This window comes from Parasteatoda tepidariorum, chromosome 1, assembly GCF_982258835.1.
Source record: "Parasteatoda tepidariorum strain Cologne lab strain chromosome 1, Ptep-v5.0, whole genome shotgun sequence".
Classification (NCBI taxonomy): domain Eukaryota; kingdom Metazoa; phylum Arthropoda; class Arachnida; order Araneae; family Theridiidae; genus Parasteatoda; species Parasteatoda tepidariorum.
The window spans coordinates 20518236-20538034 of NC_141755.1; the positions used below are offsets into that span (position 1 = coordinate 20518236).

At 30.1% G+C, this 19799-nt stretch overlaps 2 protein-coding genes across 2 annotated transcripts; both read left to right on the plus strand.

The window, feature by feature from the left end:
* Positions 1-8423: 8423 nt before the first annotated feature.
* Positions 8424-11634, plus strand: LOC139424844 (uncharacterized). Its single transcript, XM_087156833.1, has 3 exons — positions 8424-8940; positions 9052-10262; positions 10339-11634. The coding sequence occupies exons 1-3, from the start codon at positions 8424-8426 to the stop codon at positions 11632-11634; spliced, it is 3024 nt and encodes a 1007-aa protein (XP_087012959.1).
* Positions 11631-12791, plus strand: LOC147816301 (uncharacterized). Its single transcript, XM_087156865.1, has one exon. It carries the CDS (start codon positions 11631-11633, stop codon positions 12789-12791), a length of 1161 nt encoding a protein of 386 aa, XP_087012991.1.
* Positions 12792-19799: the final 7008 nt, after the last annotated feature.

Here is a 19799-nt window from a genome sequence, read left to right on the forward strand (position 1 = left end):
CTATTCTCTGAGCTGTCGAAGCACTGGATTTCCTCGTGGAGAAAAATCTAGCGATGTCTTTATTTTAAAAGTATTATTGAAACCAGATTTAAGAGTGGAAGCAATAAAAACTACAGTGGCTCATACCTATGAAAGTATCTGGCAACTTAACAACTTTACTTAAAATTATATCTAAAGTAACATCCTAACCCAGTAGAGTATAATTTTCACAATAAAGTCGATTCATGATTTTATTTATAAGAAGTTCAGAACCATAAAATTAATGCAGTTAAGTAAATACAAGTATTAAGAATAATCGTAAAATGATTTCAAAAAGGTTTAGTTATCGTATGGTAAGAAAAACTGAATAGAATTCTAACTTGTACAAATTTAGAATCCTTAAAAAAATATAAGAAATTAGGAATCGGAAATTAATATATGATGAAGCTGAAAAACAGGAACGCTTTGAAAATTTGACAAATTATTAACGAGGAAAGCGAAGCCTGAAGACATTAAAATGTGTTTGATTGCCGCCGTTAAACTATATTTCTATCATTTTTACAACAATGCAAATAGCTGTAGTATTTCTGAAGATACATCAGCCATGCGTAAATTTATGTATTTTTCTCAAAACTCTAGAGTATCTCCAATTTTAAACCTTAAATCTGTAAAAAAAAAAAAAAAAATTCGCAAAAAAGCACTTAAAAGGTTTAGAACATTTTTTGAAAATTTCAACAAAATTAAAAATGTCAGGTATCCAACCCAGAATGACTCTTGAAAGACTACCTCTTAATAATAATTGAAAGAATTCTGTTAAGCAATTAAAATAAATTTAACAAAAAATAATTATGTCCTATTTTGTTTTTAGAGGAAATATGATTTGGTGAGTATTTATAATTCACGTTACTTTTCTTTTATTTTATTTGGAAAAAGAAAAATATGGCAAATAAGCAGTGAACACAACATTTCGTGTTTCAACACAATATTATTGCCATATTAATGTTGTTAAATTGCATAAATAAAATAAAGAAATTAGTAAGAAAATTTTTGACTTTCATGTTTTTTTTTCTGAAAAAGATCATAAATTAGTGGATTTTAGTTATAAATTGTTTTAATTAAACAGTGTTCACTACTTTTCGGTAAAAAGTATTTTCACAGCTTTTTTTTTCTAAATTATTCTCTTTAGAAAACAGCATGCAGAAAAAGCAAAAATACAACTTTATTTCATGAAACTTTTAAACATTTTTTTTGCTAGAAAAACAAATTAATTAATTTATTTTCCATTATTTTTTTTTTAATTTATTTAAAAAAATTTGCGCACATAGATTAGAAAAATATTTAGTTATGATAAGAAATAGATGAAATAGCTTCTTCCGCGGTAAGGAAAATTAATAATGCAATCTTTCACGATTTTTTTCCTCACCCCATTTAAAAATATTTTGATAATTAATGACTTTACTTTTTATTCATTAAAGCAGTTTAAAAATAAAATAAGAAGTACTTAGTGGAATAAAAGCTTGTGGCAGTTTGTTTTAAGAAAAGAAAGTGAACCTTTCATCTTAATAAGTAAGCATTCATTGTTTTAATACAAAATTAATTTTTCGAATTTTTCATTTAGTTTCCTGTTGACAAAGTACTCTTTTTTTTTACTTTTAAGTGAAAAAAATTAAATTGATTATTATTTTGCAAACACGAAACAGTTAATGCTCACTAAATTATAAAAAATAACTATCTTGGTCATAAGTTTAAATTGCTAACATAAGTTTTAGTTACAAGTTTAGTTATAGATTTAGTTATGAGCTTCTTATGAGATTCATCGAAAATTTTTGGGTTATATCCTGGATTTAGAATTTACAAGTACCAAAAATATCAAAAATATTATTTTCAAGCCTAGAAAATGCTTCAACATCTGGTAAATTGTGATGCGACTACCTTTAAATCTATTTATCTGAAACTAATTATACTTATACTTTAATATAGTTTCCCAATTTATTGTTGTGCCTCTCTTTTACCAACTTAAAAAAATTAGAACAAATTTAAATAAGTGCAGATCGTATTATCACTGGATTAAAGAGCTGATGCCTTACTGAAATTGCTCTTTTAGAGGTTGACTTGCAGCCTCTTCAAATCAGAAGACAGGATATCCTCGTCAATTATTAAAACTAACCCACCAACTTTGGTCAAAAAAGCAATACACTAAAATACTTGACTTAATAAAAACAGCCCGTTTAGTGAAATTGCCACTCATCATCTCCTCGCTGATAATGTTGAGCCATAATGTTTCCTTCAATGTTACCCGAATCTTTCGGAGGATTTTTTAGGTGTCTTCTTTCTCTACAATCTCCCTGCTTCTGCTAAGAAAAGGGATTTTCTGCCACAACATCATAGACAATTGCCGTTGGAAGTTATTAATAAATTTCCCAAACGGAACTTTAAACTCGTACTGACGGAAGCAAAATTGGCAATCAAGCAGGAAGTGGAATTTTCATTGAAACTCCTGAAGATTTAGATTACCTATGTCAACATAACCCTGAGTTTTGTTCTATTTTCAGAAGCGAACTTCTTGCAACAGATTAAGGTTTTGAGAGTATTCTGAGAAAAAACAATTACGATAACCTTTGGATGCTGGCAGATAGCAGCTCAATGCAACACTTCAATAACTGGACCCGAATGGGGGACAAAACTTGTATCCCCATGCATGAACTGAAACTCATTTAATTTCAGTATAATACACATCTAATTACTTCCTTCCAACGTGAATTTCCATGGAATGACTTGGCTGACAGTCTTGAAAGAGCAGTCTGTTGTCTCTCCCCCGCTTCTTCAGAGCTAACATATCTTGAACTTTTCTCAAAGAAACAATCTTAAATTAAGATGGACTGGTTGATATTTCTTACTCAGTATTGATATCGGGGTAGTAGGCCAGATGTCTAGCCTTGACCCATTCTTATAATCGAAAAGTCTTTCTGAGGCTATAAAAATATATCCACTTTTCCGCAAGTGCCACCAACACCAGGTTTCATCTGAACACAAATGGTTGCTTTGAAACTAAACCGTGGTGACTGAAGAAAAAAAACAAGTTTTTCAGGAGACCGATTTCTAACTTTTAAGGATGGCGAATCGCGCCAATGCGATAACGATTTATCTGCTCTCAAAATTAATTTTATGGAACTTATAAAGATAACACGTTGTTTTTCTAAAAGGGTTTAAATTTTTTTAAGTTACTACGGCTTAGTTTCAAAGTGACGAAATGTGCCTGTTTGGAACTCATATAGGACAAAATTCATTCATCTTCTGTTCTCTGCATATGATTTTTTGAATGTCAACACCTTCTCAGATCTGGTCTGACGGAGGTAGACCATGTCTAATTATGGTCAAATAATGATCTAGTGGGAGTATGGTGTATAATGGGTAATAATGGTCAAGTAATGATCTAGTGGGAGATAACCGACAACAACAACAATATATTACGTTGTAAAATTTTTTTTCTTTGCTTGTTATTTTTTTCTAATATTTCAATACTTGAAGAGTGCTTTATAATTTTTCTAAAATCGTCAGGCAGTTATTTGAAAAACTTTATATTAAACTTTAATAATATTTTAAATATATTTCAAGGTCAAAAGCTTCTGGCTGGTAGAATGTACGGCTAATATCCGAGAGGTTGTGAGCTCTATTCCCGCCTGTCGAAGACTCCTTGTGCACAAAATGGTGGCTGATTCATGCTAGATCTGTCGAGATCACAAAGTCCTTCTAGTTCCCATAACAATTCAATATCTCTAGGGGTACTTAATCGGAAATTGATCATGCTCTGAATCAGGTCAAAATCTCGATATGTGGATAGATGGTGGCTAGCGAATGTTTCCTTTCTGTAACAATGGGCTGTGAGGTAGGAATGTAGTCTCTGAAATATCATCAGGGTTGCTTTTCAGTTCATTCTCAATAGCCCACAGTGCTAATCTAGAGCAACGTTAATAAAAGTGCCAAGTGCCAAATATATTTTATAAATATAAAATTAAATATATTTCACTTTAATAACTCACGCAACTGTGAAAATTAAATGGATGAGAGATATAAAATTGCATTTCTATTGGCGTAAACCTGGTTTCAGTTTCGATGATGATTGGTTGATTCGTGTTCGAAACCATCACAATTATGACGTCAATATCCTCCGTGGAAAGCGGTTCCTAGGTTGAAACCTTTCTCTCGGGCGAACTGTAAGAGGCTTTTTCTGTTTTCTTCTCCAAGTAAGGAGATTTATGCAGTTTAGAAAAAAATTTCACAACGTATTCGTACAAAACACGTACACATAAAAAACACGCTAACGTAAAGAAAACATACACGTTTATATAAAAACACATACACATAAAAATACATGTGAGTAAATTTCTTGATACAGGAGTTACATTCAACGTCTGTGATAAAATAATATATAATTATAAGAGGAACTCCCATTTCTCTATTTCCGAGTATTCAATTAAGAATTCCATTTATAAAAAAAAATTTTGTTTGTTTCATTTAAAGTTTTTTTATACACTGTCACAAAATAATTTCCTTTAAAAGATTAAAAAATTAAAGAACTAATTTTTTTCATCTGATTTTGGTACTTGTTCCTGCAGACATTTGTGTTGTTTTTGAATTTTTCGTACTTCTGGTTTTAAGTTTATTATTGAATGTTTCTTTTGTACAAGAATTCTTTTCTTAACTTGACACACGCTAATTACTAGTTTTCAAATACCTTTTTGTAGTTTTATTTTTAAAAAATTCTAATATTTTTTTAAAATAAAACTATTATTATGATTTCTAAAAAAATATAAGAGTTGCTTATCAATAAGGAAGGTTATTAATATTAATTTAAAAAAAATATTTAAGTTTTTTCCTAATGAATGGTTTAAAGCCCTGGTATGATAAAACCTGACATTCTGGTTCACTGAATGTTCCAACTGAATATTTAAATATGAATATATTCATTTAAATGTAAAGTTATTAACTATTTTACAAAGTAGATTGTAAAGTCGCAAAATAAAAAACCATCCTAGATAATTTTCGGTCCAATGATCGAATCTACACGTTCTAGAACTGAATCTTAATGGTTCGAGGAGGTGACCTCAAATATGCTAATTAATTAGAGCAGAAAATATCTTAATAAGTTACTAAATCAGAGACAAAAAAGTACTTTCTCTGAATAAACACAACTTTATCCAATAGATTCGGTTTTTTGACCCTTAAAACATAGAGAATAGCCGCAACTAGGGAAGTATGGTCCCAATAGTAAAATAGTAACAGTTAAATTATTAAGAAATAATAATTTTGAAATCAACGGTATTTGAGATGAAATAATAAGTTTTGTACTGAAAAGCAGTATTAATTGAGAAATAGTACTACATCCTTTAAGTGAATTATAAAAAAAATCGTTAGACTATTATTGGGGACAATGATGATTGATTAATTTTCGCAAAAGTTACTAACTGGAATAAAAAATGCACAAAAATGTACTATGTATTAAAAAACATTATAAAAGAAATGGTACTAATAAGTCTAATAGAAAAGAAAAACTTACCATACTCTTTTTCTTTCTGTCTCCAATGATTTTTAAACAAAAATTAATAGATACAAGGTACTAATTTAAATACATCTTCAAACTATGTATTAAAAGACCAACTACTAGGGAGCTAATTTTTATTTATGTCAGTAAAGCGTAAAAGATTGACATGCTATTATTGTTATCAATGATGCTTAATTAATTTTGGTAATAGGCACTAACTGAAATGAAAAATAAGCTGTGTACTGGAAAGCAAAATTAATGAAAAAATGGTATTGCATCATTCAGGAAGAACATTAAAAATTCGCCATACTATTATCACCGCCAATGGTGTTAAATTAATTTCGGTAATAGGCACTTTTGGTGTCAAGATAATTTTGTGCAATTTTAAACCATACCAAATAATGTTGATTAAATTAGTATATTTAGTAAATTAGTATATTAAAACTGAACTAATGCGGTGCAGTTTTAATATATACTAAGTTTTCTGGGTTTTGCATAGTTTAATACAGCAGTTTTACTAGATATTGCAGTTTTAATAATAAATACTGCAGTAAAGTATTAATAATAAATACTTTGATGATAAATACTGCAGTTTTAATAGATAAAAGATACTAAATATAAGGTGGAAAAAAAGTCAGTTTATTTACAATTGACCGTCGAAAGGAATAAATACCAGAACAAAAATAGATTAATTTTGGGACATTTTCATTAGTATGAGTTGGCTTCGAGCAATAACATCATTTTAAAAGATACTAAATATAGTTAATCAACATTTCGATGGCAAAAACTACTAAAAATGGGTTTTGCTTAATATAATAACTATATCAACGTTAATATAATAAGGTAAGGGAAAAAATAATAATAAATTGAAAAATTGGGTTTATTTTAGCTTTATTAATTATCTTGGTATTTGTTAAGTTTTGCGCATAATTTCATAGTGCTGTTCAGTACTGATTTATTGCTAGTTTTTTGTTTACTCCGTGCCTGCAAACGGGTATTCAGTTAGCATAAAATAAAATTAAACTTATGCTCTAAATATCTACTAACGAGACAATAATATTTATCATGAGATAACTTTTTATCGAAATAAATTTTAAACAAAAATATTTTATAAAAATTTAAATTTAAATTTTGAAATTATTTACCATTCTTATATTTTCATACATAAAAATACGCATTTCAAAAGAGTTCTTTCAAGTAAAGTAACTTGTTCACTTTAAAAGAAAATGGTAAGAGGTCAAAAAAAAGATATCTCTCAAGTTTAAAATTACATTTTAATCAGAAAGTTGAACCATCTGTTGCAAGAGAGTTTCTAATCAAGCTAAGACACATTTTATCACTCTTTTCCTCTAACTTCAATCTACGAAGTGTGCAAAACCAAAGTTGAAAAAGCAGACTGGAAAAAAAATACAGAGCAGGTAGGAATTGAGGTGGTGATAAATGACACTGAAAATGAAGAGTTTTTGGGATCAAGTCTTTTATTTCCTTTTCTTAACCTGCATTTTCCCGTTTTCTATTCATTAGAAAAACAGCAAATAATGCTACTAATTTTAAGTGATTTGTCACTTAAAATAAAAAAAAAATAAACTGGAAAGGATTTTGGAAAGAAGCTTTTTAAGCTGCTATCTTAACTTTTAAGCTTTCTAAATATTTTTATTTTTTAAAATATTATTTGTTTAAAAATTAATGTTTTTTTTTATTATCTAGCTGACTGAAATTTTTTTAAGTATCTAGTACTGGTGAGCAACATTACGAAAACTGAAAAGCATATCCCGACACAACTAATGAAGTAAAAGTAATAACAATTATTTATTTATATATTATTATTTGGTTTAAAATTAAAAAATTGAGTAAAATAAACTTTTTGGACTAAATCCAATCGAAATAGAGACTAACTGAATTCTGCAAGACTTAGCATGACGCTATTGCACGAAGCTAATCTATGATAGTCAAAATTTACCATTATTAAAAAATTTTCTCTGGTACATATCCCTTTCGAGGAGCAGTATCTGTATTAAAACTACTCAGCAGTGGTGTAGATTTAATAATTAACAAATCTATCACACTAATAATTTGTACCTACATTAGTATGTTCGGTACATATCCTGCAACATTTGAGTTTTGTGTGAAATATCAGCGTAAGGAAGCAAAAGCCAAAATTTAAAAAACAAGCAGAATTTTTTTTTATCAAACGTTAATAAGAATTTTATAACTGACTATTTTCTGTCTGACCTTTTAATACAAGGTTTAAAACATTTTATAATTAGTCGAGTGAAGAAATTTTTTAAATTCTAATTTATTAAAATATTAATACCATTGAAAAAAATTTTTTTGAAGTAATTCCAATAGAGAAAATCTGTGGTAGAATCCCTTATTAAAATTACACCAATTACCATAATAGCAGTAGTGAGTGCTACCACAGTTAATTAAGCGTCACCAACGTTAATTGTTAGTATGGCGATTTTCTATGGTTCCCTTAAACGATTATAAGCATATTTTTTTCAATAATAATTTGACGATTTGCAACGTTTCTCTTGAACGAATTAGAACCACTTTTAAAATAACTTTGCTTTTCCTTACATTATTTTTTTTAAATTTCAATTGCTGTTGATTATAAATTATTTAGTTTTATGGAAACACGTTTTAAAAGTATAATTATATGCAAAATATATACGTCATTACAGTTATTTCTTTTTTAACTTCTTCCACACTTACTGTACAGACATAAATACTTGGAGATGACCTTTGCCTCGGAAGTCAAAAGTTATTCAAAAGGCTTCGAAATAAATCTATTTTCCTTGAATTTGACTGTCAAAACCTACTTTTACCGCCAAAGGTACATACTTTGCTAACGTTTACATTTCAATAAATGCATACTAATGAGTAGTACCTAAATAAAGGAATGGATGCAATATTAAGAAAACGCAGAGCTACTGGAGCTTCCTTTACCAAAACGTTTAATACTTTATTTGAAGAATTAAATAAAGAGTTACCAGATGATGAAGTATTAAAATTTAAAAGTGCCACGTTAGAACGACTCTATGGAATATTAAATGATTTCGATTCAAAAGTACTAGAAAAAAAGTTTGAAACTGATGAAGAATTTGAAATGGAACATACAAGTACAGAAGAGTATAATGAAAAAATGGATCTCGCTCGCGTAAAAATTGCAGACTATTTCAATAAAAAAGTTGAACCTTCCTTGGCTTCCTTTAGTTCGTCGCCAAAGCTAAGCAGACGAAAATTAAAGTTACCCAAGATTGAATTGAAACAATTCGGAGGTGACATTAAGGATTGGCTTACATTCTGGAATCAGTTTAAGCGTATCCACGATGACCTAGAAATGGAAAAAGAAGATAAATTCCATTATTTATATCAAGCAACCGTAGTTGGTTCCAGAGCTAGAGAAATCGTGGAGAGTTTCCCCGCCACTGCTGACAATTATGATAAAGTTATTGAATGCTTAAAAAATAGATTTGGTGGTGAAGAATTATTAATTGAATTTTATGTCAGAGAATTATTGAGTCTAGTTATTAAAAATGCCACAGAACAACCGAGAAGAATAAATGTAACTCATTTATACGATAAATTGGAATCCTACCTTCGTTCTTTAGAGTCAATAGGTATGACCAGTGACAAATACGCAGCAATGTTATTCCCTTTGGTTGAATCGTGCATTCCTGAAGAGATTTTAAGAGTTTGGTTAAGGAGTTATTCAACAACAAAGGTTCAAGAAAATACGTATTGTGAAAAATTGAAGCAACTGCTATTGTTTCTGAGAAACGAAGGGGAAGGAGAACAACGAATTTCTTTAGTGAGAACTGGATTCAAATTTATTGCTGCTGGTACTAAGAAAGAAAAGAAGACTGAAGCTGATATATTTATACCGACAGCAAATGAGTTATTTTCTGGAAGTAAAAGCTCGATGACTGTGGTAGATAAAAGGTGTGTATTTTGCGACAAAAACCACGAGAGTAAAGATTGTTTTACGGCAGCCAAATTGGCTTACCATCAGAAGCAAGAACTAATTAAGACGAAGAAAGCTTGCTTTATATGTCTTAAGTTTGGACATAAAGCAAAATATTGCAAATCAAGTGTTAAATGTCTAATTTGTGCTAAGAGACATTGGTCGATCATGTGTGCAGAATTATCGCCAAACAAGCACGAAGTAAAAAATGAAAAAGTAATTGATTCGAGTGAATGCCAAAATGTAATACTTGCGAATTCTTGCTGTTCTGGAGAGATATTCCTTCAAACTTTAATGGTAAATATTGAGAGTAAAGAAGGAAAACGTGCTATAAGAGCATTAATTGACACTGGCTCTCAACGCTCATATATTCTGAAGAGCACTGTTGAGGAACTGAAATTTCGCCAAATTGATACTCAAACATTGATTCATAGCTTATTTGGAGGGTCAAAATCAAGCAGCGAAATTCATAATCTTTTTTCTATTAAAGTTACCGATTTGAAAAATAGTTATAGTTGTAATATGCATGTTTTGGATCAACATAAAATTTGCAGTTTTGTTCCACGACTTCATGATGGACCTTGGATGCAGGAAATGGTACTGAAGGGCATCTCACTTAGTGATATTGGGAATCATCGACAGCCTATTGAGTTATTAATTGGAGCCGATGAAGCAGGAAAACTTTACACTGGGAAAGTGTGCAATTTGGCGTGTGTTTTAACTGCAGTAGAGACTTATTTAGGATGGGTCATTATGGGGAAAATGAAACCCTCAGTAATTGACGCCAATCTTTCGAATGTTTTGATTTCTCTATTAACTCAGACCACTGACATTTGAAAGCATTTGAAAGCTTGAAGCAATAGGTATAACAGATGCATGTGAAATAAAAGATCAAAAGGAAATAGAGGACGCAGTCCAAGTGCACTTCGAAAGAACAGTTAAATTGAATTCTGAAGGACGGTATGAAATTCATTTGCCATGGATCAAAGAAGCCAACATCTTGCCTGACAATAGAAAAGTAGCCGAAAAAAGATTACTATCAACTACAACAAAACTTAACGAAGCTAATAAATTTTTCGACTACAATGCAATTTTTGAAAATTGGTGTAAGGAAGGTGTTATAGAAGAAGTCCCTGAACAACTTAAAGGCAATAGTGCACATTACCTTCCTCACCGAGCAGTTTTTAAAAACAGCTTAACAACTCCGGTGAGACCCGTTTTTGATGCATCTGCCAAACAGAGAGGATCTTTTTCATTAAATGATTGCTTAGCCAAGGGGCCAAATTTGCTGGAACTGATACCATTGATAATTCTAAAATTTAGAGAAAACAGCATCGGGGTAATTTCCGATATAAAAGGTGCCTTTCTTCAAATTTCAGTAAATGATAAAGATCGTGACTACTTACGTTTCTTGTGGTGGAAGGATGATAATAAAACAGAAATAAAACTTTTCAGACATTGTCGTGTAGTGTTCGGGGTAAACTGCAGTCCGTTTCTGCTTGGAGCAGTTATCAAATTTCATTTGAGACAGTTTGACTCTGAAATTGCCAAGAAGTTATTATATTCCTTTTATGTGGATAATTGTGTCACTTCTGTGAATACTGAAGAGGAATTGCGGAACTTCATCAATAAATCGACCGAAATAATGGGCAAAGGAAAATTTGACTTAAGATGCTGGGAGCATACGAAAATACATAATGATGAAGATGAAGAAAAAGAGGAAGTAACTAAAGTACTTGGATTACTGTGGAACAAACGAGAAGATTCCTTGTTTTGTGATGTACCAAAAATGAAGATGAAAGATATGCCAATCACACGGCGTACAGTGTTATCTGTGGCTCAAAGAATATTTGATCCAATTGGATTTAGTTGTCCAGTCACATTGATACCAAAATTGATTCTGCAAAAAAGTTGGCAAGAAAAACTAAGTTGGGATACCGAATTAACAGAAGATTTGAAAAAGGAATTCTTAGTTTGGCTTGAGGATTTACCTTTATTATCATCAGTAAGAATTCCTCGCCAAGCAACAGCAGTTAATAGAAGTTCCAGTAGTTTGCATGTTTTTGCTGACGCTTCAAAATATTCGTACGCAACTGCCATTTTTCTTAGAAATGAATCGCAAGATGAAATAGAAGATGCAAGATGAAGATAGCACTTTGGTTGTCCAAGTCTAAAGAAGAGTGGCCTAATTCAACCCCAATAGAAAATGAAGAGGAAATATACTTAGAGCAGAGAAAAACCGTTGTGGCAACTCTTACCTGCGAGAACACTGAAAATTCATGGATGCTAGCATATTTTTCGAGTTACTTAAAAATTTTAAGAATGACGGCATGGATTCTAAGATTCCTAAAAAATGCTCAGAAAACAAGAACTGAACGAGAGATTGGCGAGCTGAAATTGTACGAATTGAATGAGGCTGAAAAGATATTAATGAAGCAGATTCAGCAAAAGTCATTTAATGACGAAGATATCTCAAGATTAAAATCTTTATGCGTCTTCAAAGACGAAGAAGGTATCTTAAGAGTAAGCACCAAGTTAACTGAAAGAAAAGATCTTGAAAGCTTTATCAGTCCTATACTGCTGCCAAGCACGCATAAACTTGTGGAATTAATGATTTTTTACATGCACAAAAGTGTGTGCCATGCGGGGATTCAGATATTGATGTCTAAATTAAGAGAACGATTCTGGATTATAAGATCTCGTAAGACGCGATCTCGTATTCGCAAAGTTTTAGCTCGTTGCGTGAGATGTAAAAGACACCAAACTACGAGGATCGAATGCAATCCAGGAGTGTTACCTGAAAACAGAGTCAAAGATGCATTGGTGTTTGAAATAACAGGAATAGATTTGGCGGGACCTTTGATGCTTAGAGAAAAATGCAAAGCATGGATAATTATATTTACATGTGCTGTCTACAGAGCCATCCATTTGGAATTGATAACTTCTCAATCAACACAAAGTTTTTTGCTTGGTTTACGACGATTTATAGCCAGACGAGGAAGACCGAAAGTTATTTATAGCGATAATGGCACCAATTTTACAGGAGCTAACAACCTATTTAAATCGTTAGATTGGAAAATGATCGAAATTGAAGCATCTGTGAATAGGATTCAATGGAACTTTAATCCTCCTGCCTCCCCATGGTGGGGAGGATTTTGGGAAAGAATGGTGCAGATGGTTAAAAAACTTCTTCGTAGGGTTTTAGGTCAATCAGCTTTAAATTATGAAGAAATGACGAGCGTCCTTTGTGATTGTGAGAAAACAATAAATAAACGCTCGTGCATAAATGTGAAAGCCGCATAAGAATTTTGTGCGTCTCAATTTAGTTTCTTTTAAAAATAGTTTAATGGCATAAACCTTAATAACTATAGAACTCCAAGATCTAGAATCAGTCTAAAGTTCAGACGAAATAAAATAGTTCTGTTTGACACATTCATTTTAGAACAAATTGATAAATTTTCACTTACTTCTAAAATTGAAATTGATTTCTTGTAATCAATTTATAAAAAAGTAAGACTTTAAATAATAAGGAAAAATCTATTCGGCAAATTCGACTATTTATTAAAACTCGGCTATTCGGCTACAGGAATTCGGCTATTTATTAAAACTTAATATGTACTATACTACTTTAGAGAAACTTGCAAATATGTTACTGTACTAATATTTTATTGAGTTGTTTCAGATAAACTAATTTTGTTAATAAAGTAAGGATTTTTTGATAAAATTAGATTCAGTATCATTCGAAAAACTAAAGTTTTAATTCCTGCTTTTGTTAAATGTATCATAACTTTTTTTAAAATTGCCGTTACATTCTTGTAAACATCTTTTATTATAAATTGCTATGGATATTATATCGAATATAGAATTTTCAAAGTGCCAAAAAATAAAAATTTATCGAATTTTACAATTTTTTTTCTCTCCTCTAGGCTGTTTAGTGTATATAGTATATATTTATTGAATAGTATATAGGTTATATCCAGCATAATATAAATAAATTCCCCTACACGAAGAATTGTCTATCGGAAATCGAGGTTAGTAGCATTGAATTGAATATAAACTTAAGTTTTCTTATATCATAGGTAATATTTCAATCCAATCCAAAGAATTTTTCACTCTTTCAAGATCGAATACAATTGGTCCTCTTACAGCTATGTAAATGTAGAACATACACTGTCCTAATTTGAGGATTATTTTGTAGCTGTTTTTTGCTATAGCTTAAAAATATTGGATGAAATGAAATAAAAGTTTTGAAGAAATTTTTAATTAATTACAAGATAATTTTAAAATTGAACAGAAAGTAAATCGTTTAAAATTGCGCAAGATATGAGCGTAGAAAGAATTGTTTTCAAAATTTTGTCGGGAATTGTAGTTAGCAGCTCGTGGGAAAAAAAATTTGAATATCTTCAAAAAATTATACTGCAAAATTAGGAAAAAATATTTGTTTCAGCGCAGGTGGGAAAGAACTACTTTAAAAACGTATTTTAAAGGATTTGTTTTTTTTTTTTTTTTTTTTGGTCTAATTTTAACATGCTTGTTAATGAAAAATTGCTAATAAAACTTTTATTTTATTGAGTATTTTTCCTGTTTTAGGAAAAAATCGTATGGCAATCAAAAGTTTTTATTTATTTATTCTATAAAAATGTCCATATTTTCATAGTATAAGCTTACGAAATTTTATGTACTTCTTACAAATAATAACAAAGTGTCCTTTGAGTTAATAAATTTATTGTTACATTTTCTGAAATAAGATGCTATAATACTTGTTTTCGCTCATAATTTATTGCCGGCCCCTTAGATCACCTCTGAAGTTTTTAAAATTTATTACACTCTTGAAATTCATAAAATAATCTTCTAGGTATTTTGTGAGAAATTCCACAAAAAAAAGGTGAAAAACTGATAGTGTCTTATCTATTATTGCACGGTAGTGTGTATTTAAATTTCCTTAGTTTTATTTCATAGCTGATTTATTTGTTATGAAATGATAGTGCCTTGATGAACACAACTGTTCTATCTATATTTCAGAAACATTCAAAATAATTTTTTTTCATAAACTCCACTCTTCGCTAGTTTTAAAATTTTTGACAAAAGGTAAATATTTAAGAAGCTGATTAAGATTCATAAAAGATTATCCTGATTCATCACAGCAGAATTAAATAATTAATATACAATTTTATTATTTCAAGTGAAAAATGGTATGGAACTAAAGCGAACACCTTTAAAATATGTTAAAAAGGAATTGCTTTTAAATATTTTTATGCTACATTTACTGTAATTAATAGATTGCGTCAATCTTTCTTTTTTAAAATGTTACTTCAAGACTACCTATGTGTAATTTTTCTACCTAGTCAAGAATTCTAAAAAAAAAAAAGTGATCTCGCAATTATGGGACAACCTATTTAGAATTAAATTGCTAATAAATTAATATTAAAAAATTAGTGACAAAAAGAATGCTGTTTCTCGTCCGGTTTAGTTCCTAGCATGTGGCTGCATTAAATTACACTAATTTACTAATATTGCTGTAAATAATCAATAAATAAATTTTAATAATAAACACACTCTAAAAAATGTCTCAAGAAATTTCATATTTATTTTACTTTATGTTTCATAAAATACTGTGAGCAAAGGGGATTAAAAATATTACGAAATAACTCTACAATACTGATATTTTAATTACAATTAATAAATTTTTAAAAATAACCTCGCGGAAAAAAAGCAGTCTTTAAAAATTATGAATTTTATTATTGTTTTGTGAAATCATAACATTTTGTAAATAATAAATATTAACGAAAACAATAAATAAGTTTTTAAACGAATTACAAAAAATAAATTTTTAAAAATAACGTCGCGCAAAAGAAAGCAGTCTTTAAAAATTCTGAATTTTATTCTTGTTTTGTAAAATCATAACATTTTGTAAATAATAAATATTAACGAAATGGCGCCAATCAAAGATAAACGCATCATGACTATCAACCCCTATGGAAAGAAAGATAATGTCAAGTGCGATGGATTAGCGTCAACTCCGAACCTGTGATTATAAAGGGAGGGGGGAAAACTTTGAGCGAGGCACACCTGTGACTTTGGGGCAGAAAGGATTCTCCCAACTTTTGACTTATACAATGGAACTCGAGTTTATGTTTTTAGAAATATGTTGCAATTTTGTATTTTCTTTTAAGAATTTTTGTTTAATAAAATATAGGAGTGGAAGAAATAGGGTATATTTCTTGCCGTACTCAACAACTATATAAGTATAATTTCATATTACAAAAGTGAGAGTGGATTTAATTTTTGCTTCTTGGATGTTCACACTTAGTTCTTTTGTGTTATGGAGAATTTTTCATTAGAGAAAATGGGTATTGTGGTGAATTTGTATTAAACTTTTCATCACAACATATGATAATTGTTGAATTGATTTGATACATTTTAATCGTACTTGTTATGATTATCTACTCAATAAATAGCCAATTGTATCTGGCAGCTGAATAGTAAAATATTAGAAAATAAAAGATGTTTGTTGTCTGTTGATGATCAAAATATGAGAATTGATTTGCATATGTCTTAAACTAAGGCTCCTATACTATCAGAGCTGACCTATCAAGCAATATTGGAGCAAAAAAGTTCGCAAGTTAACGTTATGTTAGTATTGTGCTTATGTTAGCTCTTTGGATCAAAAATAGATGATAAGTCGGCCTGTCTTAAACTAATGAATTTCACCTCTTACATCATAAGGAGGTCTCGTTCGTCAAATGTAACATGGCGTCCAGGGCATGAAAAAAATTCTGGGACATCGTTTAAAAATATTGTACTTCGAATAAGACGATTAGTGTTCGTTAAAACTTTGGAATTTCATATCAAAATGGAAGAAAACAAAATTGTTGCAAATAACAAGGATTATGACTTGGACGATCTGAAGAAAGTAAGAACACGGCTCCGTCGTACTTATACTACAGCTTGCAATTTGTTTTGTTAGAATAATCCGAGGAAATCCAAAGTAAGGAAATTCTAACTATTTGTAATAAGGAAGTTGATATGTCAACTAGGTTGTTTGACTTAGACTCTCAAATAAGTCAACTAACTGATATTTCTGAAAAATAATTTGATTTAACTGAATCGTATAGATACGAATTTATTAGGTAAAATCCTAGAAGAGCCCACCTACTTGTAACTTTTCGAAATCTCTCTAAGTTGGCGATTGTTACTGAGATAAACGCTGCTTTTTGATTATTAGAAATTTATTAAAATATTTTTTAATAGAATAAAAAATAACTTACTTAAACATTTTCAACCGGTACAGTTCAAAAAATAAAATAAAAAATGAAATAATAACTGTGATAGATGAAATAACTTTCAAAAATGAAATAATAACTGTGATTCTAACCGCAAAAGATAAGAATAAAATGAAAATAAAAGTAACGTTAATAATAAATATAATAAATCGCGTTCAAAATAATCTCCCCGAAATATCTTCCGGAAATCTAGTTTAGCGAGATTTAAAAAACTTGCTTAGCGAGATTTTTAAAAAAAAAAACCAAGTGGTGAGCTATTCTAGGATCCACTCATTTATTGAAGTGAAAGTATTTTGTGATTCATTTGTTCAGAAAGAATCAGTCTCCAAATTATGCGATATTCATTCACAAGTTGACGCGAATTTAAAACTTTTTAAGTTAGTCTTAAAAGAATGTGAGGTTGTTCCAAAACTTTCAGTGTCATTTTAGGACAGTTTTCCCACCTACATAACGATGGTGGATTGAAGGAGGAAGACAAATTTCAATATTTTTTGGCGTCTGCTACGCCAAATACGAAGCGAGAAATATCTTTAAAGGTCTGGTTTCTTAGGACAAGCGCCTTATCTGGGCGTCAGCGGGACGTCAACGTCACGCTGACGCCAACAAAATACTGGTTTGTTAGCTCAAGGCCTGGTTTCTTAGAACTAACGCCTTATCTGGGCGTCAGCGGAAAGTTGACGTAGATCTGACGCCAAAAAAATACTTTTTTGTTAGCTCAGCGTGAGCAGTCGGTCCAACGCAGACATTATCTCTCATTGCGCATGCGTTAATAACGTAAACAAATATTTATTTTGAATTTGTATTGATTTTGTTATTGTCGACCAGTGTTTTAGAGAACAAATAATGACTTTGTTCAAGAAAAAACACATTATAGCTGAGCTAAATGAAGAGTGCTATGTTTAATGAAGAAGCTGTGTTTAATGTCAAAATCAAAATCTTGGCTGATTTCAATGTGCTGTTGGATGTTGTCCGCCATTGCTTCTGTGGTTAACGTCACGCTGTAATCCAACTGCAGTTGAGTTGGACGGCAATTGAAGTTCAAGATAAGCGTTCGATGACGTATACTATCCAACTCACAAATGGACCAATCAGAGGTTAGCGCTGATTTCCAGCTGACGGCGTCCTGTCCTAAGAAACCAGGCCTTGAGAGCTATCCACCTTCCAAAGAAACCTATTTGAAGGTTATAGAGAGGGTTCATCTATTTCTTATCATAAGTCTCGCATCGGACGGACGAATTTATAAATTAAAGTATATATTAGAGATCTTTTATCTTTAGTGATGGATAGCCAAAATGTCCGACTTGCTGAGCTGTATGATAAATTGGGTTTCTAGAAAATGTTAAATGTCAAGGAAAATGCTAACAAAACACATTTTTATATTAAACGCCATTTGTGAGATAGTAAACAATAAACAAATAATTCTTACCTACTCTGATGGCAGCCTCGTTTCTACATATAAAGTTTTACAAATTTTTAATATACCATTTTTTGCATTTTTCCACCTTCAAAACAACTTAAAATTTAATTTGGATCCTTAAACATTACTTAGGAAAACTCGTTTAAAATATTGTGGAACTGTCATTTCATAGAAAACATAGTCCCTTTTAAAATTATTATATTACATCCATTACATTATTTTATTTTCAGTAAAGCAAAAATAAATTTTTACAAATACTCCTTGAAATTGTTCATCTTTTAAACATTTGTATTAAGTAATGGATTTATACTTAAAATGCATTTAAAATGTCAAAAGTATCAAAGAATAAAATTCAAACACTATTTTCAACAAACTCAAAAGAAGGAAAACAAAATTCATTTTATAAATATCAGAAAATGGAAAAATGTCCGATTCATTTTTCACAAGTGCTCCGGATGATTTATGATACTAGATTTGTCCCATGGCATTATGGTTTTTGAACCACATTCCAAACGCTTTAGATGTTAACCATCCTCGAATTTCTATCATTTTCTTTGAATTTAAAATGTATCATTTTTCTTGATCTCTTGAAAGAAAGGGATAAACTATGATTCAAACTGAATTTCAAGAAGATAAAAGTTCGAAAAATAGTTTTTCTCCCAACTCATTTTTTTTTCGTTACGGAGTTTTGAATAGAAAATTATTGTAAAAGATATCTTTGACCTAAATATTTGTTTTCTCAAACTAGGCTACCTGAATTTTTCAATAAAATAATCTTACAAAGCATAAAAAAACTGTATAATCCCAAATTAGAATAAAATATCTTTATTTTAAGTTTTTGAAACATAAAAAAATTGAATTTATGGTTTAACTTTCCTCCTTTAAAAAGTGAATTAAGTAAAGTTGTTGGTGATTTTAAATGGAAATGTTCAGTAGTGTTAATAAATGCTTTATATCCCGATTACTATATTCTATTTTGACTAAAATCCCATTTTATTAGAAAAAAAGGAGCTATGAAAAAAACATTTCTAACGCCAAATCTCTTTAAAAATTAAAATGTGATTTTCTTTATTGTGTTATATTGTACCCCCGAATGAGCTTTGACTTTCTAAAACTGTAAACAAGAGCAAGGATTAAATTGATTATTTGCAATGTGTACTTACGATATATTGCTTAAATGACCTAACCCATGATGTAACAAAATAATAAAAATTAAGCAAAAGGAGACAGAGAAATACGATTAGTTGCAATCTGTTAAGGGATACTAAATGATAAATTCGTTCTGAAGTTTTAAAATTAATTACGAAAATCATAAAGAGAAGGCATAGTTCTTTTTAAATCGCTGGTTATTTTATTTTATTTATTTTTTATTCATTTTTTTACTTCCGATAGTAAAGGGAATACCAAAAAATTATAAGAACAAAAGTTTTGAGTCCCAAGAATAATGCGTGCAAGTTTGTTTTTCTTAAATTTTATTTAAAATTTATTCATGCACAGAGAAGAAAGTATGGTCAAAACTACCAATAGATGGCAAAATTTACAGTGTTTCTTGCAACGCGAACAACAAGAAGCTTGACAATTTTTAGCGAAGCGCTTTGTTTATAATTTTGT

Coding starts and splice junctions, on each gene's coding strand:
- LOC147816301 (XM_087156865.1), top strand. CDS start 11,631: ATGAAGATAGCACTTTGGTTGTCCAAGTCTAAAGAAGAGTGGCCTAAT.
- LOC139424844 (XM_087156833.1), top strand. CDS start 8,424: ATGGATGCAATATTAAGAAAACGCAGAGCTACTGGAGCTTCCTTTACC. Junction 8,941..9,051: donor AGCTAGAGAAATCGTGGAGA/GTTTCCCCGCCA, acceptor TATTGAGTCTAG/TTATTAAAAATGCCACAGAA. Junction 10,263..10,338: donor TGGGGAAAATGAAACCCTCA/GTAATTGACGCC, acceptor AGCATTTGAAAG/CTTGAAGCAATAGGTATAAC.